Source organism: Leopardus geoffroyi, chromosome B3, assembly GCF_018350155.1.
Source record: "Leopardus geoffroyi isolate Oge1 chromosome B3, O.geoffroyi_Oge1_pat1.0, whole genome shotgun sequence".
NCBI classification, from domain to species: domain Eukaryota; kingdom Metazoa; phylum Chordata; class Mammalia; order Carnivora; family Felidae; genus Leopardus; species Leopardus geoffroyi.
In genome coordinates, this window is record NC_059337.1 from 142,496,051 (window position 1) to 142,520,434 (window position 24,384).

Below are 24,384 nucleotides of genomic sequence, written 5' to 3' on the forward strand. Positions count from 1 at the left end.
GTCACCTGCCACTTCAGTTCTCTCACCTGCTGTGTTCCTGCTCCGTGCGTGTCCCGGGTGCGTCAGTTCCAGGACAGCAGCGTGTGCGCCCGGCACACTGATACTTGTGTGATAAGTGAGCGAACAGACATTTGCGGGGCGTCCGTGCTGGGCGGGACACCCAGCACACAGAGATGAGAAAGGTAGGCTCCTGTGTTCCTGGGGCCCGGTCAGATGGAGAAGGGAAACTGGGCGGTGCGCTGTGGCAGGTGGGAAGCACAGGGCCTGTGGGAGCCTAGAGAACAGGCCTGGCACGCGGGCTGAGGTAGGGGGACAGGGCCGTCGGGAAAGCCTCTGTGGGGGGCAAGCCTGATCTGGGTCTCCAAGCGTGGACAGAAGTTTGCCAGCGAGAAGAGAGAGAAGCGGTTCTGAAAAGAGGCAGCCACAGGTGCAAAGGCACAGAGACTTGCCGGAGTTCTCCAGAGGGGCGCTGCGCATCCTGGACTCTGTGGGAGACTAGGTGAGGCTGGGGACGGGCACGGCCAGGACTTCAGGGACAGCTTTGAGCACAGTAAGGCGTAGGCCTTCTCCTGGACGGTCAGGAAGCAGCCCCCAAATCCCAGGCCTTCACAGCCTCCTCTCCTTGCCAACCACATCTTCAGAGGCGAGGAATCACGGCCTGGCGATCTCTGCCCGGGAGCCGTGGCTCTCAGCAGGGGCCCGCAGATTCCCAGCTGGCTTGCAGCTTCCCGAGGCCTGGGCACATCGGCTCCGGCCGCCCCGCCCCCGTGCCGCTCTGACTTCTTCCCAGACGGAGTCGGTGATGGTTTGCTCTGACGGCTGGCCTCCGTAACCACCGTGCGCTGACGGCGCCCCTGCCTGTCTCCCCGCTTCCGAGCCGCGCGGGCCCTGTTCGGGGCGGCAGAAAGGTGTAGCCGTGATTCCCGGGAATCTTGACCCAAGTTTACTACCGATCTAGATGGGTGATTCACGCCTCTGAATCTCTGTTTTTCTGATCTGTCACACAGAGTGATAATAACAGCTTGTCACCTTGTTTTGAGAATTCCACACGGTGACGCGGAAGCATAAATACAGGGTGTTTCTGTGACACAAGGTGCTCAGAGTCCGGCAGGGGCGCAGGCAGGCACCTACTCAGTTCGAACAGAAGGCAGCTGGGGCGCCGGGCCGGGTCAGGCTCACAGGAGGAATGTTCCCTATGAGGATGTCAGGGGTGCCTCGTGGATGCCCCAGAGCAAGCCTCAGAGGAGGTGGGCCCGTGGAGCACAAGGGGGGGACATGCCACATCACCAGCGAAGGGACCACCAGAGAGAGGCAGGAAAGACCGAAACGTTTCAGGAAGTGCTGGGCTCCGAGGACGCGGGTGGGCGTGAGCACCGGCCAGGAGCCTCCCCCCGCCCCCCCCCCCCCCCCCGGCCACCGAGTGAGCTGCGGTGTGGCCCAAAGACACTCCAGACTCACGTGGATTTCATGTTCTGCTCCTCGATGTATCTTGCTTATTTCCTTGTTTTGAATTCCTTACCTTTCAGTAAAATTGACGCTCCCGGTGGTCTGTGTTCTCCGTTCCTCCGCGTACCGCCGGAGTGCCACCAAGCTGTTGGGGTGCCCGCCCCCAGTTGGAAGGGCCGGCCGCAGGTGTGGGAGCCCGTTTCAGTGTAGGAGCAGAGGGCGGAGGGGACCGGCCTCAGAAGCAGAGCGCGCGAGTGACTGGGGTGGGGGTCCTGCTGACCCCGCCGGCATTGGCCTCGGAGTCTCGGGCACAGCTGAAGATCAGCCGCGCCAGGCGCCCTTACGGGATGTTCCTATGTGACCTGGTCTAGAAATAACTTCCCTCCGTTGCTTGCCTCCTTCAGAGTAAGAAATTGGGAATAACTGCTTGTTGAACAAACAGTTAATAAACTAGGTTGTAGAGGGCCGACGGAGCCGTATCAGCCAAGATGGAGGAACCAGCCCAGAACGGCCGACTGCGGAAGCAGTGCTCAGGTCCAGCTGTCTGCCTGCCTGTGTTTTGGCACGTGTCCTTGCTCTCCCTTGTGCAAACGCTGGGACCGGGGCTGCATCACCGGCCTCCAGGGGCACCAGCGGCTGGAAGCAGGCAGGTCAGGCTGAGCCCTGCTGCTGGGTGTGAAAGGCCGCAGGTCCCATCCAGGTGGAAGTCAGGGAAACGCCGAAGCTGAAACAGAATTAACCCCGGCGTCCTCTGAATCTGCAGCCTGAGCTTGTGTGGCCGCTTTTTCCTAGCGGGCACCACTTTGTTTGTTTTTATTTATTTTGGGGAGAGCGAGCGCGAGCAGGGGAGGGGCAGAGAGAGGGAGACACAGGATCCCAAGCAGGTTCTGGGCTCCACACTGCCAGCACAGAGCCTGACGCGGGGCTCGATCTCCCGAACGGTGAGATCGTGACCTGAGCCACCCAGGCGCCCCTAACACACACTGCTTTTTGCGTAGAAGTGGCCCGTTGCTGGCAGCAGGCCGTGAGCTGGGTTTTTGACTAAATGCGAAGGAGAGAGCCTGTCCCTGGCGGCCTCTGCTCCGGGCAGTCTGCGCGGTGTGACCGTTGTAGAGGGGAGAGCGGGGCAGCGTGGGGGTGGAAGCTGCGGTCCCGGTGCTGGTCCTGGTCCCGGTCCCGGTTCTGACTCTGTCACTCGCTCATGTGATGTAGGCAGGTTTTTGATGTCTCTGGGCGCCCCTGGCCAGATGGGGTAATGATAACACCACCTCTGGGATGCGTTGTGAGAATTTCACGGACACAAAAATGTTCCTGGGGACTACCTAAGACGGAAAGGAAACGGCATCGGTGGGCCGCACCGTATCAGAGTCTAGGCTGACGCGAACGAGTTTTTGACCCCCACGCTCCAAGACAAGTGGTGGGTGCCTTTTATTATTTTTCACATAAGAAAACAGTTACCGTAACGTGCCCACGGCCAGGGATAAGTGACAGAGCCGGGGCCGCATTCACCTGCCAGTGCCCCTAGTCCACACGCTCCGGGCAGGGGTGGGGGCCGCTGTCCTTACTGTGATGCCACCTCCCCAGTGCAGCCCCACAGGCAGGGAAATGCAGTCCCAAAGAGGGACTGTGACCGGCCAGCCCAAGGTCCCAAAGACCTGCAGAACGGATGTCAGCGGCTTGCGGAAGGATCTGGACAGACGGGACCGTGTGAGCCCTGCATCGGGGAGGAATGGAGGGGGGAGACGATGGGCCGGCCTTCAGGGGACCCTCCTAGGCAGCGTGTGCCACATTCCTTGAAGTCCAGTGTCGTCCCTATAGATTTGTGTGTTTGCGTATGTGCATTTGCCGCCCAGGGAAACAAAGAGGGAAGAGGGAAAGGCAGGTGGGGCCCAGCCCAGCCCAGGTAAGTCACCGGCTAGCGAAAGAGGGTGCTGGAGGCGGCGGCTGGGGGCTGCCGGGCACGTTAGAGCGTAGGAGGCCTCGGATCCGAAAGTGAGGATTTCCCACGGGAACTGGTGGGACCTGCAGGGTTCCTGGTTCAGGGATGGCACGGAAGGGCTTCCTGCTGTTCCATCTGCAAACGTGGCTCCTGGGGGCGAGCCTGAGCCGGAGACCCCCACTCAGGAGAGCGCGAGGCTGAGGCCTAGACAGCGCAGGGAGGCAGACCGGAGGGGCAGTTTCCCCCCAGGGCTGGCATTCCCTGGAGACCGGTAGAGGGCAGAGCGTTAAGCCTGGTGGGACTGGGGAGATTAGCGTTGCTCTACTGAGAGGGGCTGACCCGTTTCCGAAGGAGAGTGTGACACCAGGTTTGGGCTGGCCACACAGACGTTCCCTGCGCGCTTCCCGCCAGGCCCTGCGCAGGGTGCTTGGGGACAAGAAGGTACAGGCGTGGGATTTACTCTCAGGCTCACAGTCCAGTGGAGTAAACAGTGGAGAAACTCCGGTATCGGCAGTGGGCGCGTTCCCTAGGGCACAAAGGTACAGGACGCTACAGTGGAGCAGCAAAGGGACAAGGGGGAAGCTACCCTTCCTGCCACCTGAGGAGCCAGGGAACGCTCCACAGGGACAGGGACCCACTTCACCTGGGCTCTATGGGTCCCGGGAAGTGCAGGCGAGTGTTCCTGGCAGAAGGAAGAGCCACTGTGCCCACAGGTGTGGCGGTAGGAAGGGGTCCCAGGGCAGTGGGAGAGAGGCGTGCCTGCTGGCAGGTCGAAGGACTGAGCTCCTTGGAGCCGATCCGGCTGGGAAAGGAAGCAGGCGTGGCAGGGACTGGTTGGGAGGAAGCAGACGTGACGGCAAGGAAGGAAGAGCGAGGAACAGCAGCAGGGATGCCCGGGGAGCCTGGGGAGAGCAGGTGGTCTACGCAAACAGTGCCCGGGCTTCTGCCTTTGGCCGCTCACCCGTTGCTTTCTGGCTCCGTGCCCACACTGTCCCATCCCACTGCCTGCAAGGGACAAGAGGAGAGTCGGGGGCGGGGGGGGGGGGGGTCTTCTGTCAGACACCTGGTGTCACCACGGCCCGTGGGCTGGCCCCACAGGGGTCTGGCTGCTTCTCCACGGCCCCCAGAACCTGCTAGAATCAGGTAGGCAGGACGGTTCTGATAGGTTAGCTGGGAGGCTTCATTAAAGATTGAGGCAGTGAAGCCCATTTGACGGCTGGCTGGCGTATCGGTTTCCCACTGCCTGAGCCGGGTGGCCGAGGAAGGACGGGTAAGTGGCCGGGATGCGAGAGGCGCCCTCCTGGACTGCGCCCGGGGGCCTGCCCGGAATGGTCAGCAGAGAGTGGACCTTCCACTGCTTCTGCTTCTGCCACTGCCACTGCACCGTGCTTTGCAGAGTGAGCTGTAGGTGACGGGGTGCCTCCTCTCCGCTCCTCACGGGGGCTCCTCCCCGCTCCTCACGGGGGGCTCCTCCCTGCTCCTCACAGGGGCTCCTCCCGCTCTGCATGGGGGGCTCCTCCCCGCTCCTCATGGGAGGCTCCTCCCTGCTCCTCACAGGGGCTCCTCCCGCTTTGCACGGGGGGCTCCTCTCGTCTCCTCACGGGGGCTCCTCCCCACTCTGCATGGGGGGGCTCCTTTCCCCCCTTCATGGGGGTTCCTCCCCACTCCTCACAGGGGGCTCCTCCCTGCTCCTCACGGGGCCTCCTCTCCTCTCCTCACAGGGGCTCCTCCCTGCTCCTCACAGGGGCTCCTTCCACTCTACATGGGGGGCTCCTCTCCTCTCCTCACAGGGGCTCCTCCCCAGTCTGCATGGGGGGCTCCTTTCCCGCCCTTCATGGGGGTTCCTCCCGCTCCTTACAGGGGGCTCCTCTCCTCTCCTCACAGGGGCTCCTCCCCGCTCCTCACGGGGGCTCCTCCCCCCTCCTCACAGAGGATCTCCCTGCTCCTCACAGGAGGTCTCTCCTCCCTGCTCTTGAGGGGGGTCCTCCCCATTCTCGCAGGGGGTTCCACCCCGCTCCTCACGAGGGGCTCCTCTCAGCTCCTCCCCGGGACTCTTCCCTTCTCCTCGTGGGGGCTCCTCCCTGCTCCTCACGGGCCCCTCCTCCTGCTCCCAGCTGCTGGGGTGGTGGGCATGAGCTCTCCTGGGACGAGGCGCCTGCCAGTGGCTGACCAGAGGGTAAATGCTGTTTTTCACGGAGGCCTTGCGGAAGCACGGACAGAAGCAGCTGCATGCAGACCGGGCTCGGGAGACGGCTGCTGTCCCGGCAGCGCCGGTCGCTGGAGGCGCGTGTGGCCTCGGGTGGTTGCTCACCCTTTCTGAGCCTCAGTTTCCCCACCTGTGAGAGGTCTGATAGGCCCCGCCCTGGGTAGCTGAGCAGATCAATGACCAGAATCACGTAAAGGCGCTTTGTGACTCACGCTGTAAAGGCGCGATATATTTTCATTGTACTTCGTTCCGTTTGAGATTCTTCTCGAGGTTGGTTCTTTGTCCTGAAGCGAGCTTGTTAGGAAACGGCTACTTCACCTGGAAAGCGAGTGGCCTGGGGAGCACAGCCCGAGTGGACGAGGCAGGCTGGCTGGCAGTGTCCCGGCCTGGACCCTGGGAGCCTGGGTCCCAGCCCCGCTTCCCCCCGCGAGCAAGTCGTCCCTTCCCCCGGGCCTCAGGAGCCCCATGCGCCAGGACAGGGACAGGGAGGTGGGGCTGCTCGCCGGCACCCAGGCCGGCACAGGGCAAAGGCCCGTCCTCTGCAGGCCCCAGGCGGGTGCTCCTCACCGTGCGGCCCTTCCGAAACGCGGTCCCCGCATCTACACAGGCTGACCTTCCAGGGCTACGGGCCGTTTGGACGCTGGCCTCTCTGCCACGGCTCTAGACGTTGGTCACCGTGGGGTGACGGTTGAACCGTAACGGGAGGGCTCAGGAATGAGGGTCTGTTACAGGAGTCCAGCGGGTGACAGCTGGCCCTGGTGCTCTGAGTGAAACGACACAGGTGGGCTCACGCATCAGCCCGCTGTGAGCCCCGATTCATTGGTAAGGCCTCGGGAGGAAAGGCGCTGGAAGATTCACGCGGGGTAACTTCAGGCAAGCAGCCGAACCATCTCTCGTCAAAGCAGGAGACGGCAGCGGCAGTCGGGATCTGTCTACTGCTGAGCCGAGTGCAGGAGGGGGGCTCAGCACCGCCACCCTGGTTTCCTAAGCGCGAAGGTGCGGAGACAGCTGCTTGTCCGGCCAGAGCCCTGGGCTAGGAGACCTTTGTCCCGGGCGCTGGTCCCAGCTCTGCCACCAATTCCCGTGTGGCCTTGGCGAGGCGCCTCTGAGGACTCGGGCCCGGATCACAGACTCCGTTCCCACACGGACACTAGCTTGCTCGGCAGCAGAGGCCTGGAAACGAGAGGGGGAGGAATGCTAAGGAATTGGTCTGGGAGGTCTGCCCCCGTTGCAAAGTGCCGCCCTAAGTCAAGTCAGAATGCAGGGACCCTCCAGAGGGAGAAGGAGCCAGCCAGAGACGTGGCAGAGGGGCGGAGGGGGCCTCAGAGGGGCTTGGGACTCTGCCCAGCCCAGATTAGGTAGCTGTCCTTCGCCGGCCAGAAATTCCATCAAGCATCACTGAGCAGGTGCTACATCCTTTGTCCTGGGATCTCAGGTTCCCTCTTTTTCAGGAGGCCCAGGGGATGCCTTTCCTATAGAGGCTAACTCGAAACCTAGCCTGTCCCTTCTGTCCCAGAGGAGCGGGGAGGCTGGCGTCCCAGAGCCTCATGAATGTTAATGGACGGGCAGAAGGACAGCCTCTCTCAGGAGGAGGTGTCGGCAATGCCTCGGCTTATCTGCCCACCTCAGGCTGTATAATTTAACGTGGGCACCCGGGCCAGGAGCTGTAAGGCCCCCCCGTCTGCCTTGCAGCACCAGACTTATGGGGATGGAGTCACACAGGAGCACTTGTGCCCTCCCTGGGGACTCTTAGCCCTGTGCTTCTTTATTATATGGTGGTGCATCTACTCATGCCTCATTTGGAAGTTCAAAAAGAGGGAAACGATCCCACAGTCTCCTCCCCATATTGGGGTATTTCCTTCTTTGTCCTTTTTTTATTTTCTTTAATCTTTATTTTTGAGAGAGAGTGCGAGCGGGGGAGGGGCAGAGAGAGAGGGGGGACACAGAATCCGAAGCAGGCTCCGGGCTCCGAGCTGTCAGCACAGAGCCTGACGCGGGGCTCGATCTCATGAACCGTGAATCGTGACCTGAGCCGAAGTCAGACGTTCAACCAACTGAGCCACCCGGGGCCCCCTCCTTCTTTGTCCTTTTAAATTGTAGAGATTTAGAACTGTGTGATCCTTGGTTCCATCCTTCTCACTTTATGGGAAACTGAGGCCCAGGGATGGGAGGGACTCCCAGGATACCTGGCCACTTAGAGCAGAACCCCAACAAGAACTGGGGTGTCCTGGCTCCAGGTTCACCCTGAAGGGGATTTGTGGACACTGGAGCAGTCCAGGAGAGGCCAGCCGGGCATGGGGAAGGACTAGAAAGTGGGAATGGGGGGTAGCGGGAGGACTGGGCCATCTTACCTGGGGTGGGGCCTGGAGCGGGCATGAGCACCGTCTGCTGCACAGAGGCCTCTAGGCCAGCACGTGAAAGACCGCCTGTCTGGTCCCACGGGGGACCCTTGGGAGCTGGGCCCTCAGGACTCCAGCCCACGAGGAGGAAGAGCAGCGGTGAGAACCCTATACAGAGCCTGTGCACAGCACGTAGTAGCTGCTCAGTAAACTCGGGTCCCCTCTTCCCTCATCCCATCTGTGGTATTTTCCCAGTGCCACCTCCGTTGGCGACCTGCAGTGTCTCTCCTGCTGTAGTGTCTCAGGGCTTATGGGGCACAGTCCCCAGCTTGGCCACTGACTGTTTCCAGCCACGAGATGAGAGCTTTAAGAATGTGGCGCCTGCTATAGTCTCAACATTTGGCTAGAGATCTTCACACAGTCTGCCTGGGGCGTAATCGTTCGTTTAGTCAACAAATATTTGCTGAGTGTTGACCGTAGGCCAAGAACGACATTATGTGCTGGGAATACAGAGAACAAAACAGTTAAGTCCCTGGAGAGCAAGTCAGACCACTCTGTTGGCCTGGGTTCGTTTTGCTGTCTGTCCTGGCACGTACAGGCGGAGTGGACAGGGAGCTCGGCGCCAGCAGGGTCCCCACAAGGAGGTGCCCCTGCAGCCGAGCAGGGCCCGGGCCCCGCAGCGAGGCTGGGGGGTGCGAGTGGGGCATCGGCCACATCTGGTTCATTCTCCTGGAGCCGGGTCATGCCACCGGGTTTCCCTCTTTGAGCTGCTCACCCCTGCCCCCCTCCGTTTCCTGAGGATGGTCACACCTCGCATCGGAAGCCCTTGGCAGATCCTTACGTCGAAGACAGAAGGTATAGAAGCCTTTAGAGAGTACCAGCGCCAGGCGTGGTCTCATCCCACCTCGGAACAGCCCCGGGAAGGATGTGGTGATCATTAACACCCTGCTCACGGGCGAGAAACCGAGTGGGACTGGCCGGCCCCAAGTCCCCCCGGAGCCACGGGGAGAGGCGCCGTCCCTCAGAGATGACCTCAGACCCCCTGGCCCCACTTTCCCCTTTGGTCCGGCTGACTTCAGTGCCTCGGGTCAGTCACACTGACTCTCTGCTCGATCTCTCAGCCTCTGTGGCGTGAAGGCCGGCCCTGTCCCCTCTGGCCAGGCGTTGCCCCTCCCCCGTGGGCCCCTGGCTGGAGTCCATGGCTCTGGTTTTGTTTTCTCCCCTGTCTTCCCCCCGCTCACTGACCCGTGTAGCTGAACAGTCCTCCTCCGGGTCTGCACCGTGTTCTGTAGAAGCAGGTGTTCGGGGGGACTTGAAGCCATCTGGAAAGCGGCCTCCCAGACGGCAGCAAGTCAGTGCCTTCCCCAGGAAGCGTCCCCGTCCGGCGGGGGCCTGGAGGCGAGTGTCGGCATGGGCCGCGCCCTCTGTCCCCGTCCCTCTCTGGGTGTTCAGACGGGAGGCCCCCTGCCCTGGCCTGCCCCCCGCTGCGAGCTCTCGTGCCGGCCCCGGGGCCCACACGCCGGTCGCGCACGGGCACCTGTGTCACCGCACCTCACGTTTGCCTCCCTCCTGCTCGTCTGCGAGGCCCGTAGGGTCTTTGTTTTCACTTTGGCAAAACCTGTCGGAGGCGAGCGAGGGAGGGGGAGGGTTGACTCGGTGGGCGCCCCCGGCCACCTCCCACACGCAACGAGCTGTGACACCAGGGCCATCGTGGGGAGCCCCCTGGCCTTGGCGAGCCCCCTCACCTCCCAGAGACACCAGCAACGCCTTCTGCGGGGCCGTGGTGGGCCCAGCCGGGCGGCGGCAGCGAAGGCAGCGCTCTGTAGGTGGACCGTGAGGCGCCTTCCTGAGAGCGGCAGCAGCCCGACTGGGGTAAAGGGCCGTGCGAGTGCGCGGGACGCAGGCAGGTCAGTGATCGGTGAGACGTTTGGACTCCGTGGAGAGGCCGCCCAGACCGTCTGCGTCAAACACTAACAAAAGCGCATGTTGCGCAGGCCTTTGTGGTTTACAGGGGGCTTCTCCGTGCGTCGCGTCTCTTCCGCACAGCAGCCGTGTAAGGCTTTAGGCTTCGTGCTGATTCTCATTTTATAGACGACAAGGCCCGGCTCCCGCGTGCGGGGCAGAGCTCTGGCCAGGCCTCCTCCCTGCCGACCCTGGGCCGCCTCACCTGCCGGCCCGCCCAGGTCGGTACCTGTGGGGAGGGGGCCGTTGAACGTGATCTCCCCGAACAAGTGTCTGCCGTACGTGTGCAGAGGGGCGCCGCGCGACAGCAGAAGGTGACCGCGAGTCCACGCGCAGCTGCGTGCAGAGCCGAGGGGCACGTCGAACAGAATGGCCTGTGAGAGGCTGGGGCAGGCTGTCTGTCTCTGAGGCTTGCTCCCAGGCGTCCGGCCAGCAGTGGGGTCCTGGTGCTGGCCGGGAACCGTCCCCCGGTCGGCCTGCTCTCTGAACAAGCCTGAACTGGGGGATCGCTTGTGTTTCTGTGGCTTACCTCTTCAGTGCTTTTCTTTGTATCTCAGCGAGGTCAGCCCCGTCCCTTCCTGTGCTTCTCCCAGCCGGGCTGGCGGTCACGAGTTCCCTCTAACCGTCCGACTCAAGTCAGCGAAATATCCCCGGCGTCCGGCGTGAGCCAGGCGCTGCGCACACAGTGACGAGGAAGGGACTTGGTCTCTGCCTTCAAGAAACTGAAGACCTCACAGGGAGGAGAAGATTGCTCACAAAGCGTTAGTGAGAAAGTTGAGACAGAGGCCCTTGCGGGTCGAGCGGCAAGGAGCGTGAGAGGATGTGGGAAGGCTTCCTGGAAGAGGCGACCGTGGAGTTGAGCCTTGCGGACAGTACCCCGCACAGGACAGAGCAGTGGGGAGCACGCCACGTGGTCAGACTTAGGGAGTAGATGCCAAAGGGCTGCTGCGGAGGCGGGGACAGGAGCAGCGGCTGCGGGGCCGGGCCCCTGAGGGTCAGGCTTGTGTTCTCCACAGACCGCAGAGGCTGTGACATCAGCGTGGAAGAGGGGCGGGAAGCACGGGGAGACAGCGGAGCTGAGGGTCCTGTCGGCCGACTGAGGCATCAGGCCCAGCAGAGAGATGCCGAGGCGGCCCCCGGGGCTGGAGAGGCGGGCGGACTCAGGATCTGCGACGGGGCTGCAGTGAGACCCTGTAACCGACTCCAAGTGGGCGGCCGGAGGAGGAGGAGGCCGGGCCTCCACCTGCCCCCTCAGCTGGACCCTGAAGGCAGAGGTGCAGCTGGCCTGAGGTGACTCCGTGGTGTGGGGGACTCTGCACGCCCCCGTCTCGGCTTCCAGTCCCCCCCACACGGGGACTTGTTGGAGAGAACAGCGGGACAGATGGGGGTGATGAACAGCCCCCCAGGGCTCCCACCCTGAGGCTTCCCCCGGAGAAGCACGTGCGCTGTGCCAGGAGGTTTCCCAAGGAGCCTTAGACAGTTCGGAAGGAGTTCCTCCCTGTCCCTCCTCCTGCCTCTGCCGCTGGGGCCTCTGGGGCCAGTGGGTGGGATAGGCCAGGAGTACGGAGACAGCGAGAGCCTCACGTCTGCTGCACATACCCCGTGTGACGCTGGTGGGCCCTTCCCCGGGCCCCGGCCCCCACCTGAGACGAAGGGACCGTGCTTCCTGGTGTTAAGGATCCTCATAGCTCGAAAGAGGCTAACGTTTTCTTAGTTTGGGAAGAGTGGAAGGTCTTATGCATCGCCTTATGCCAAGCATTGTCTCTTCCTGCTCTGTCGTGACTAAAATTCCAGCTGTTTTGAAAGCTGTCTGCAGTGCCGGGACCAAGGTCCCCTGGGAGCAGCCAGGTTCCTGACGGATGTCCTGCACCCTCTGGAGGGACAGGCTGGCTGAGGGTGTTAGGAGGAAGTCCAGCCCAGCAGGCAGAATGAGGGACCCCAGCACAGGACCACCACGGACCACTGTGCAGGCTGTCGGCTGCCTCCTGGGGTCCTGACAAATGTTCCTAGTGACCGAGGCCAGACCAGGCCACCAGATGAAGAGCCTCTGAGCGACTGGCAGAGCCCAGGGCATCCCGCGACCTCAGCGCCAGGGTGGGGCCTGGCTCTCCAGTCTTCAGTCCAGGTGACAGACAGGGTCTCCAGGACGGGCTCAGCCCTGGAAGAAGGGCGACTCCAGAGTCAGACATGGGCTCAGCAGCAGAGGCCGGGCCCTGGAGCGAGGCAGGGGCCAGTTTTCCAGAAGTCCAGCCAGCGGCTGAGCAGCTCAGGCCTGATTCCCAGAACCAGGAGCTGAGGTGTCTTGAATCCCTCGTGCCTCAGCCAGGACGAGTGGGTAGAGGCACGGAGCCTCTGGGTCGGGGTCGGGGGACACCTGTCCAGTCTGGGGGAACGCAGCCCCTTCCCTACGGCTCTGCTGGTGGCGTGCCACCTGCCACCCTCATTCTCCGCTCTTAAGTGGGTCTCCATCTGACCCCACGAGTGACTGAACAGAAGAAAGACAGTGGCCTTTTGCAGGCTGTCTGAGTCTGGCTCCGCCACCTGCTGTCTGTGAGACCCTGAGCGGGTCACTTCCCCTTGCCGGGCCACGCCCTTGCCTGTCACGGGTCCCCGCGGGGGCTGCTTGCCAGGGCCGTGAGAGTGGGGAGGAGTTCTCACTGAACCGGGAAGGTGCCTGCACCACGCACGCGGCACTGTGTTCCTGGTCCTGAGCACGAGGAGGGAGAGCCCCAAGACCTGGGCCTCGCCCAGTAGTAGAGAGAAGATCCCCGGCGAGGATTCGTCCTGTAATTTGTTTTAATTGTTCTGATGCGCGCACCCAACACACATCACGTGCTGTTTATAGCCAGAAAAACCAACTTTTAAAAAAGAGCACAGTTACATGCTAATTAATTAATTTTAAAGATGCATTTAGAGACAGGGAAAGAAAACTAGCGTTGGTTTCGCGCCCGTCGGGTGCCAGGCCGCCACGCCAGATCCTTGCGAAGGTCGCGTCTGTAAAAGCGTGCAGGCACCGTCTCTCCTGGCCGCCGTCTGACAGCAGCCAAAGGCACCAATGAGCGGGGGCGGGGCCGGCCGGGTCCACCCAGGGAGGCATTTTCCCTGGAGCCCCACAAGGCCATCTCCTCCCACCGAGCAGCGGGCCCACCGAGCAGCGGGCCCACCGCCCACCACCCGTGTCCTCCTCCTTCCCCGGCTGAAACATTCACAACGGAGCCAGGACACCAGCCAGGCAAGGCTCACCGGAAACTTGACTAGAATGATCCCGGGGCCCAGGACGGCAAGGTCCAGAAACAGCCAGACGTGGAGGCTCACTCTGGGCATGGAAAGACTCCACCCATGCTGTGTCCCACCTGATGGCGGAGACAGGGCCTCCGAGGGCGGGCAGGCTTGAGACCTCGGTGTAAGAGAGGACGTGGTCTCGTGGGAGGTAGGGGCTCCCGTAGCTGGGATCACGCCGGACCACCTGCCTGGGAGGCACACAGGACACTCCTGGGCCGGGCAGGAGGCTGCCCTGGAATCGGACGATCTGTTTCAGCTTTGAGATTCTGTTGCTCTCTGTCCCGCCGTGCCCCTGATCCGGGGGACAACCTGCTAATCCCTCAGCGGCTTGAAGCGCCTGTGGGAGAACCTTCTGTATGTCATGGAGTTTGCTGTGGGCTGAGCGTCGCTGCCACTTTATCCCCAGGAGGAGACAAACCCCTTCCCCGTGCCGTCAGTGAAGTACGAGACCCACTTGCCCAGATTCTCTGCCCTGTCACTGACTCTGTGCAGCTCCCCAGTGACACCTGAGCTGGCAAAGACCAGGAACAATCAGCTCTTTCTCAGGTTGGGGCAGAAGCCTGCCTTTTCTTGGAAATGTGGTACCGCACCAGCCCCCACCCGAACATAGGGCACAGGCAGCCGACCTGGACTGCCCTGGGCCCTGCCTTCAGGGTCCAGGACGAGGGTGTGGCCCGGAAGGCTTCGCAGTCGCTCAGTGACAGCCTCTGCCATCTGGGCCTCACTGTCTCCTTCCCACCCACAGCCGCAGGCTCCTAGATGCAGGCAGGAGGGCCCCGCGCCTCCAGACCAGGTGTGAAATCCCTGGCTCTGACGCTTAACCCGCTGCCAGGGCCATTCCCGTGCCCAAAGGGCGGGCCAGAGAGAATGGGGCGGGACAGAATGCCTCCTTTGGGTTTTGGCGATGCCGAGCACACTGGCGATTTGTGTTGGAACAGCTTTGTAGGACGTGCAGAGGCCGGAACCACGGAGGGACGTGAGGTCGCAGCAAACACAGCTTGAGAGGGAAGGAGGGGGTCTCTGCAGCTGAAGGGCCGCCTCGGCCGTGTGAGCAACGCGGTCCCGTTCGCTGGCTCCGAGAGAAGAGCGCCGAGACGGGCAGAGAGGCGATTGAGGAGGATAGGATAGGGATGGTGGTGTACCTGTTGAGAGGTCAGGGGGTCTCCTGCAGGCCAGGGGGAGCAGAGACGGGGAGCGTTGCGGGTTGGTCTGCCGGGGCCTTTCTACCCACTAACCACTGTGCTTCTCTGCCCCGCAGGCCCCTCCACCCAGCGTCAGGTGCAGAATGGCCCCTCTCCTGACGAGATGGACATCCAGAGAAGGTAACCCCCTGCCCAGCAAGGCCAGGACCCCAGAGACACACACTGGGGCGGGGGACAGGGCGGGGGGAGGTGGACAGGCTTGACCAGAGGGAAGAGGGAGCACGTTTGTGGCTGCTTGGCCAGAGCGAGGAAGGGAACGTGTGGCCTCATGGGGACGGCCGGTCTGCGGCATCCTAGGTGCGTTCCTGGGACTGAACTCAGCCCTCCCACATGTGTAGGGATAGCTATGATGTTGGGGAGGGTGCAGTAACGCGGCCAAGGCCACCCTGCTGGAGACGGGCGGACGCGACTCTCCTGTGGCCCCGGGCGGGTGCCACAGCCTCTCCAGAGGATCTTAACCCCCTGCCCCCTCCCCTCCCACCTGAGATTAAGGTGGACAAAGGCCACGAGCACCCTTGGGGATCACAGCTTTTCGACAGTTTGGCCAGGGCTGTGTTGTTGCCGTTTGCCAGCCCGTGGACTATGGGCCGTAAGGTGACCCCCAACCCCTCCAAGGAGCTTCTAAAGTGCTCAGACAGGGAGGAAGGGCCAGTGCCGTTGTCCTGAAGTTATAGAGGAGACCGCGGTGGCCAAGGAGGGAGCAGCCTCCCCAGGTCACATCGCCAGGGAAGGCGGGGCCAGGGGCTCTGCCCCTCTGATAGGCTTGGAGCCAGGTTGTGCCGAGGTTCTTGGGGTGGGGGGGGTCCTGCAGCCAGACTCACATGGAACCCTGGGCCGGGAGTCGGGGAGGCTACGTCCCCCCCCAGCTCAGCTAGCTGTGAGGGTCTCCGGGGCCTGTCTTCCTCTAACCTGTCACCCACTCTAGGGAGCGAGGGCCACAACTCCATAACCTCTGGGTGCCTTCTGGCCCCAACGGTGTACTTTGTAACCCTGGGCAAGTTCCTGCTCTAGACCTCAGTCTCCCACTGGAAGAGAACAGCGATAATCCTTGCTCTGCTCACCTCCATGAAATGAGGTAAAGGTGGCAGTGTGCTTCTAGACTGCCTACAGGCGGGGGAGACTCCTTTTATCAGTTCCCCTTCGTCTCTCAGTTCCCTGGGCCTGTCTCCTGGCCTCTCAGGATAGAGCATGTTGCAGTTTATGAAAGGCTTTTACAGGCTTTGCCTCGTTTACCCCTCACGCTGACCCTCCGGGGTTCCTGTTGCTGGTACTGTTCTCACACGAGCCCGCTGAAGCTGAGAGTGGAAAGGACTTGCCCAAAGTCATGAGCAGTTAGAGGCGGAACCAGGACTGACAGCCAGCGTGGTCCCAGCTCTGCCGGGTGCCCTGGCCGCCTCCACCCCGAGAGGGGCGTGCGTGAGCCCCACCAGGCCCAGGGATGACTGTTCGGGGCAGATGAGTCCTAACAGATCCCTGAGAACTGGTTAAACACCACCCTGCGTTCCCCTGACCCACCAGCCGAGTCCAGAGTTCCTTTGCGAGGCCGCCTGCGGTCCGCTGTCCGTGGGCCGGAGCATCCCCTGCAGGCCCCTCTGTGAACTGCAGGAGTCAACCCAGGCCACAGGGCAGGGGACCCTGCTCCTGCTGGTCACCTCACACGAAGGGAGGCCAGGGGAGAGGTGACTTATGTGGGGCCAGACGTGCGGTGGGGATTCCGAGCACAGGAGCCTCTGTTCGCTCACAAACAGGGTCTGAAGCCCACACCTGATTTTTAAGTACTTCCAAAAGCCTCCCTTTTGCCAAGGGCTTCTGAGCCTGTGGATCCTGCTGGGAAGGTTGGAGTTTCTTCCGGGTGATGCTGCCGCAGTTTGGTAGAGACGCTGATGCAGACACGGCCAGAGCTCTCCCAGCCTCTCCTACCAGCAGGGTCTTTTCCACCATCTTGTCGGCCTCGCACGTTGTCGTCCTCACCGGAGCCCCCGAGAACACGTGCCCTCGTGCTTACTCTGCAGAGAAGAGGCCCAAGAAAGGGGAGTGACTTACCCGCGGTCACAGAGCCGTGCTCCCAGAGCAGGAGCCAGAAGGGTCCGTCCCTCTAGACGGTCCCCTCTGGAGGAGGTGCTGTGCGCCAGCCGCTGGACGAGCCCCATGTACTCATTCCTTCACAAAGTGCTTACTGGGCAGCGGCCACGGGCCAGGTGCGGGGCCGGCCCCGGACCGGCACCAGCTCACCGCAGACCGAGGGTGCCGTGCGGACGCAAAGCCAACACCCTCCCGCCCTGCCGGCCGCCCTCCCCGCCTCCCCCGCCCACGGCCAGACCACCGCAGCGTGCCTCCAGCACGCTCTCCCACTGAGCCCGGAGGAGGTGTGAGAGCATCCCCCGACCCCGTGTTTCATGGGCAGAGCTAAGTGGAGCTGGCTCACGCCGACTGAAGCCTTGCTGCTGTCCCTGGTCTGCCCCAGCACCTGAGTCCCGGATTCCGAGGACCTGTTTGTGGGTCAGTGTCCTCACTCGACCCGCCTTTACGAGCACCCGAGGTCGCTCTGTCTTCAGGAGCTAGGAGGTCAGTTCCCGCCGAGGCACAGAGCAGTGCACTGAGCGTACCAAATGGCTCTCTGATGGAAGCCTGGCCTGCGGCTGGCTCGGTGGTAGAAAGAACGAGGACAGGCAGCCTTAGCGTCCGCTTCTCCTGGCAACCGGCGACGCCTGAAACTCGTTCCGGGGAACGTAGTCAGGTGTCCTGAGAATGAACGACCCTGAGGTCAGGCCTGCTGTGGCCCCAGGGCCCCCAAAGCCAGATGGGCATGCCCAGCCTGGGGAAAAGCTCGGTCACTCGGCCGGATGGTCGCCCGAGCCTTCCTGAGGGCCTTCCCGTCCAGGTGTGCCTGGGACTGTTCGAGGGGGCCTGCTGGCACTCGCCTGTTTGGGGACCTGGAACCAGTCACGTGCCCCACCTCCCTGAAGTGAGGGCAGCACGCCCGGCCATCAGGGCCAGGGCAGACGAGGCAAGCTCGCTGCCAGGGCCCCCAGCCCGGGGCTCTCAGGGAATGCCAACGGAACCCGACTCTGCAGCCTGGGCTCCCGCACACAGAGCCACGTTGTTCTCGGCATCGCGAGGTCAGACCCGCTCTGCCATTGTTGTCTTTCAGACAAGTGATGGAGCAGACCCAGCACCAGCAACAGCGTCAGGAGTCTCTAGAGAGAAGAACCTCAGCCACAGGTGAGACCCCCTCTGGGAACCGCTCCCCGCCCCCCCGCCACACCCCGCCCTTCCCGGGGCGCCTCGGGCCTCTGTGAAGAGCTTCTGGTTGCCTCGATCTCCATGTGTCACGGTCACGCCCACGCCCAGTGAAAGACAACAGAGCTGGGGGAAGGGGAGTAGCCCAGCCTGGCCCGGCCCTTGCCCCCCACCACTCACTGGCTGAGCAGACACTCAGCGGCCACAGGCCTTGTCTCCGGCACCGTGCTGAGGGCTAGGGACACGCAGGGACGGACAAGGCAGATGCCGCCCCTGCCCCGGGGAGCCCAGTGTCCGGCCAAGGACCCCGGATCATCCCAGTGCACACGTGGTAGCCAAGTTAGTGTGAGATATAAAGACACACGGAGGGGGGCCCCGCCTGCCCCGCGAGTCAGAAGCCTTCCAGAGATGCAGCGTTATCCCAGCGGTTGAGTGGAACTCAGCACAGGGCAGCAGAAGATTCGCTGAAGAGTGACAGTGTTGATTAGTAAGCCCAGGACTTCACAGCTTATAGAGTGTTTCCATGTCCTTCGTTCTGCTAACTTCTCTCAGACGCCCCGTGAAGTAAGCAGGCGCGTGTCCCCCTGGCTTACTGATGAGAAAACCGAGCCCCGGCCCCTGCCCCAGTGACGGGAGCCCCCACTGGTGCAAATGCCGGCTTCTAGCACCCCCTGTCACCTCGACCCCCTCCAGGACCCCGCCCCACTCTGGTCCACCCTCCACGTTGCTGATGCGCAGCTGACCTCGTCACGTGTCCCCCCTTCCCGTCCCTCCCAAGCAGGCTGGCCCCCCAGTGCGCGGGCCCGGTTCCCGCAGACCTGGTGGCTCCTTGCACCTCTCCGGTGCCTCTCCAGCGCTCCCCGTCCTCTTCTCCCTCCTTCACCAAACTTGACTCCTGCTCTCTGTCACTGTCCCGGCACCACGGGCACGTCCCCGAGGACGTCTTCTCTGAACTGGCCCTGAAGTTGAACCCCTCTTCGTGTGCCGAGACGGCACCACGGGCCTCCCCCAGTAGCAGTTGCCATCCTGCCACAGCTGCGTCTGTGCGCTCATCTGTGGGACTGGCTCACCGCTTCCCCGCGAGGCCATGAGCAGAGAGCCTGTGGCCGCTGCCGCCAGCGCCCGGCATGGTGCTGAGCGCGCGGTGGAGCTCAGTAGGCGCTGGAGGGAGGGCGCGCTGGATGGCGGACCGAGGACTGCCAGCCCTCTGCATTGCTCCCTGACACGTGCCCCGGTCGGCCCTGCGACTGTGGGTACCTGCCTCGGTCCCCCGAGGCCACGGTCGGTCACAACGGCATCTGAGGGACCTACCTCTGCTGGTGCCCAGGGTAAAGCTAGGTACGGAGACGGAAAACGAGGTACGCGCCAGGGCGCATCTGTCACGGGAAGACCACGACAGGAGCTAGAGAAAGTTAGCTGAGCTCAAGGAATGCCGGGAAGACCAGCGGAGGGAGTGACTAGACCAGGGCTAGCTGCGTCCTGCGGGGGCTTCCTGGAAGAGGCAACCTTGAGCTTGTCCCTCAGAGGAGCAGGCTGCCTGCTGTCTGTCCTCCCAGGGGAGCACCAGCTGGGGACTGGGGCCTGACTGAGCCCCACCCTTGTATTTCAGGACCCATCCTCCCACCGGGGCACCCCTCATCTGCAGCCAGCGCCCCCCTCTCCTGTAGTGGGCCCCCACCCCCGCCTCCGCCCCCTGTCCCGCCTCCACCCGCAGGGGCCACTCCGCCTCCCCCACCCCCACTGCCAGCCGGAGGAGCGCAGGGCGCCAGCCACGACGAGAGCTCCGTGTCAGGACTGGCCGCTGCCTTGGCTGGGGCCAAGCTGAGGAGAGTCCAGCGGGTAAGCGTCCCTGGGTGTGGGCGGGCCGGCCCGGGGCCCTTTCGAACTGCCCTCGTCTACCAGACGCTGGGAAAGGCCCCCAGCCTGGACGCCACCCCTGCCACGTGGTGCCACACCAGCCACAAGGTGCTGGCGGTTGCTGCTGGCCCTCACGCTGACCGTCACGAGTGGGGCGGGAGGCCTCGCAGACGAGAACTGAGGCATCGGCAGGGAAGCGGTTCGCCCACCATCCAGCCCGTCAGCTGCAGGGTTCGCACTCAGCCTCGGGTCTCCTGGATCTGAATCCATCCTGCTTCCCCTGCGACCCTGGAGGCCAACCGCACCACACCCACCGCCTGTCCCAGCGCATCTGGGGTGGCCCGGAAGGGGGAGCGGCCCCAGGGCAGCTGAGGGCAGCTGTGGCTCTGAGAACACCCGTGAGACAGAGTTTGGCTTCCTTCCCGAGACGTGCCCCTCCTCCCTGTCATGACACACCCGCCTTGGCAAGGGCGCTGACAGGGGCCAGCAGACCTGGGGAGTGTCTGTCGACTGCGACCGGCCAGTCCTGGTGCCTCACTGGACTCTGCTTGAGTCTCCGGCAGGGCTGGGGGGACGGGACCCGAGGGCTGAGGGCCTCTTCCAGCGCCTCCGTCGTAGGGATCCCGTCCACCCTTGCGTGCACGCCCCGCCCCCCGGTGACGTCCCACCCCAGACGCCGGACTAAAATGTGGTGTCCTGACCCTTCAGCCAGAAGATGCGTCCGGAGGCTCCAGCCCCAGCGGGACCTCTAAGTCTGACGCCAACCGAGCGAGCAGTGGGGGTGGAGGAGGAGGCCTCATGGAAGAAATGAACAAGCTGCTGGCCAAGAGGTGGGTGTCCGGTCCCCCCTGCCCCAGACGCAGCTACTTGTCAGGGGTCTCCTGCTCCTTAGCATCAAAGCGCAGGCCTTGCCCGGCCCCAGGGCCCACCGCCACCTGGACTCAGCCCAGCAGGGGACTGTTAAGTTCCCCTTCTCAGGGGGTCAGCCTGAGGCATCGGGCCCAGAAGAGTCCCCTGACCTCCCAGCCCTTCCTCATCTGGGTGTGACGGCATTTACTGACGCATCCTCCGTGTACCAGCCTCGTCCTGAGCGGACAGAAATTTGGAGATAATCTCAGAGACCAGTTCGGGGGAAGAGAGGCGCATGCCCCACACTTACGATCCCGACGTAAATGACACAGTCTCACGGCTGGAGCCGCTCCGAGTGACAACGGCGAACGCGTGCTGCGGGGCCGGTCCTGCGGGGCCATCACGGAGGACACGGGGGAGCCTTCTGAAGTGGCGGGAGTCCCGAGGGCACCACCCCGGGGGATGGGACAAGAGTGGCACCCGCGTCGCGGCTGGGCTCTGGGGCCCGGGGCCCGGTCAGCCCCTTCGTCCACACCAGCAGCCGTGGCGCCAGCTTGCCCCAGGCCGTCAGCCTGTCCCCGTGCCTCCTGGGCGTCCCCCAGCTGAAACGGCAGCGGGCGGAGGGGCCAGGCAGCTCCTCAGAAGGGTCGCAGAGCCTGGATCTTAACTCGTCAGTGTGGCCTGGCGGCAGGAACGTGCCGACATAGGTTGCGAATGCCGTGCTCCCCGGGCACCGGGGGGCTCGGGAGCAGACCCCCCTGTGGGAGTGCTCCTTCGTGTCCGCATAAGCAGCCTCTGGGCCCCCCTCCCACCAGGCCCCCGCCCCCGACTTCTCTTACTGTCAGGCACTCCCACTGCCCTCCAGGTGGGCTAACCCTGAGTGGGAACTCCCCTGGGCCGGGGCTTTGTGTTGCCCTGGCCACGGCTCTGTGAGGGCGAGGGGGGGAAACGGGTCCCCAGAGCGCAGGTAGGTGCCCTGGCGCTTTGCGGCAGGACAGGGCCGGCGGGCCTCTGCGCACACGGCCGGGGGTGGCAGACAGAGCCAGGAGATTGATCCACGGCACGCGTAGGTCGCCAAGGGCAGGGACAGACTGTGAGCCGTCGTCACGCAGCAGAGCAGAGGCTCGCACACCAGTGCCGGCCACCCCCGGGCGAGCCAGGAGGGCCTCACGGGGGAGGCTCCACAGGGGCACGGCCCGGAAGGAGAGCCCTCCTCCCGGCCGAGGTGAGCGGGCAGTGTTCCGATACTGGGGAGGCTAGAGACCCACCGGGCCTAGAGCCCGGCGCGTGGTGGAGGGTGGCGGAAGGTCGGGCTGTGAGAACAAGCCTTGTCTGCAGGCGTGCAGGACTCCACCCCAGAGAGGTGGACGGGCCTTATGTAAAAATAGATGTTGTTCAAAAAGAAAATAGTCCTGCTTCTCTCAAGTCCAGAACCGACGCATTAACAATAACAGGCCTAGATGGTTCAGACCAAACACAGAGGAAGTTCCTGAGGACAGGAAAAGGCCGATGTCGCCAGGAGCCCGTGAGACGCCCGGACGCTGGCGTGACGGTCGAGGCCCCGCCAAGAACAAGCACGGGTGCACCGCGCCCACAAGGGTTCAGCGAGCCACTCTTTGAAGCCCACCCCGCGGTGGGGGCTGCCTGGAGCCGTAGTGACAGAGCCCCCGCAGGCTGTTGTTTTGATGAAGGTCAGAAGGGAGTTTCTGCCTCCCCTGGGGCCGTGTCTCTCTCCCAGCAGCAGGGTCCCCAGCAGTGGGTTCCCAGCGGCGAGGTCTCCCTCCCAGTAGCCGGGCTCAGACGGGAAACTCAGCGTGGACGAGAGCTATGTGCTGAGCTCTCCCGGGACTGGCATGCCGGCCCGCTCTTGGCTTCAGAAAATTCAGTGCTGGCTCTGGGTGAGGACAGAGTGTCGTGGAACAAAGTGGCAGTGGGCAGCCCAGCAAGGGGGCTGCTGTTGTCCAGGAAGAGGCACTGCAGGCCGGCACTAGGTGTTGGGAAGTGAAGACAGGAGGACAGACTTGAGCTATGAGGCACAGGCAGGGTTGGCTCCACTCTGTGAGGAAGAGGTTGGTGGGGGGGGATCCCCTGGGTTTCCGGGAGGAGAGACTCCCCGTGGGCCCGTCTCTCGGCTGTGACACCTCACCTCCCGGGTGCTGAGTGCTGTGGCGGCTTCACACAGTGGGAGATCCCTGACAGCACATCTCTGGGGGCTATCAGGGGTGTGTGTGCGGATCTGGGAGTCAGCCAGGTATAGATGACCACTGAGGCCAAAACGTAGGGGTGGGCTTTAGAGGATACAAGAAGGGGTCCGTGCAGGTGGGGAGTGTGCAGAGCGACCGGAGAGCATCAGCTGGAGCTGTTCAGGGCCCTACCCTCTCTGGGCAGGGGCAGGCTCACAGTGGTGTTCCGGATCTGAGAGGGGACGGGGGGCGGCTGCAGGGCTAAGGTCCGAGATAGGAAGAGGTCATGGAAAAAGGTTTCCCACAGGTAGCGGGATTCGCTTACCAAAGCCAGTCAGTCTGAAGACAGAATGCTCCCACAGCCCTGACCTGTGACCGAGGGGCACCTCTCCCTGTCCCACGGGGCCCGGCCTCGAGTGTCCTGGGAGAATGGCTGCCACCCCAGCCCAGCCGAGTACCCTGGGGAACCTGGACAGGCTGCAAACCAATTTCTTCCACTCCTCAGGTGCCATAAACAGAGATTAGAATGTCCCCCAGACCCTGTTCTCCCTTCCCAGACCAGTTTTGTGTCCAGGGTCATGGGACAAGGACAGAGGCCCGGACGCTCACCTAGGCATTGCCGTGGCTGCTCGAACAATTGCCTCCTTCACACAAAACGGGTCAGATCCCCCCCACAGATTCCTCTGAGGGCCAGGCGGTGTGTCCAGCAGAGGCATCTGGGTCAGCGTGAAAACAGGAGCTGATGTGTACCCTTCTTCCCCTCGTGCTAGGAGAAAAGCAGCCTCCCAAACAGACAAGCCGGCTGATAAAAAGGAAGATGAGAGCCAAACGGTAAGCAGCCCCCAGCTTCCCCACCAGTGTGAGGAGACCAGGCCTTTGGGGCCCTGAGGGGCGTGGCTGGCTTGCACGTACATGTGGTAGAAACTTCACCAGGTGGTTCATAGGAGGGACAGGAGAGTCGGGGAGGCAGAGGGGACAGAAGAGCCGGGGGAGCATTCACGTCTGTCCCTCCCCTCACTCCGGGTGGCAGGCCTTTGCCCTGGTCCTCACAACATCTGAGGTCAGGCAAGAAGCAGGGAAGCGGGAGCTAGCCCGGGAGAGCCACGAGGGGAAAGCTTGCATGTGGCCTGGAAGCTCAGAGGGGCCGTGCAGACGGGGCCTGGCCTCTGCCAGGGATTCGGGGTTCAGGGAGCGCGCTTGCGGTAGGCACCGTGTACTGGGAGACCAGGGCGGTTTTCGTTCTCAAATCATTTCTCAAGTGGTTTTTAAAGACTTCACTTGAGTCCATCGATTCCAGCAGGAGCTGTAGGCGAGCGGGACAGAGGACCCAGGGACTCCAGCTGTTGTCCTTAGCAGGCCTCCTGGAGCCCAGTCTGGCTGCACAGGCTCCAAGCATCTGCTTCCCCTAGGAGTGGCTAATTCTCTTTCCCCCCCGTTAAGCTTTTCTAACAAAAGTAGGCCCCTGCTGCAGTGGCTGAGCTTAGACCTTAACCACAAGGGCATACAGGTTGCGTCTTAGTAACGGGAGCCAGAAGAAACAACCAGCCAGTGAACTGCCTCACGCCGCCCGACCCCCCCTTCCATCAGCTGAGGCGAACCTGGGACAGCCCTGGGCTCCAGCCCTGCCGGCCGGCTTCCTCTGACCCACGTGCCTGGGGACGTGCAGTGTGTCAGCCCTTCCAGCTAGCTTCTGCTCGCCTACACTTCTCTGTGTAAACACTGATCCCCCAAAAGATAGCCTCCCAGACCCCAGGCTAAGTAAGGCCCCCCCACTACTCGATGTTTAACCCCGCACACACACTTTTGCTTGTTCAGACTCACTCTTAACCTGTGGCCCAAGCCCCTGTGTCGCCTGCCTTGCACGGAGTCTGGAGTCGGC

At 63.0% G+C, this 24,384-nt stretch overlaps 1 protein-coding gene across 5 annotated transcripts in view; it reads left to right on the forward strand.

Moving 5' to 3' along the window:
* EVL (Enah/Vasp-like) overlaps positions 1–24,384 on the forward strand; it is a 153,887-nt gene that overhangs the window by 118,878 nt on the left and 10,625 nt on the right. For all 5 annotated transcript variants that reach the window (XM_045452070.1, XM_045452066.1, XM_045452067.1 and 2 more), the window contains exons 4-8: positions 14,433–14,496; positions 17,528–17,598; positions 19,226–19,455; positions 20,182–20,303; positions 23,276–23,336. In XM_045452070.1, coding sequence (XP_045308026.1) covers positions 14,433–14,496; positions 17,528–17,598; positions 19,226–19,455; positions 20,182–20,303; positions 23,276–23,336 — 548 coding nt within the window. The remainder of the gene's footprint in view (positions 1–14,432; positions 14,497–17,527; positions 17,599–19,225; positions 19,456–20,181; positions 20,304–23,275; positions 23,337–24,384) is intronic.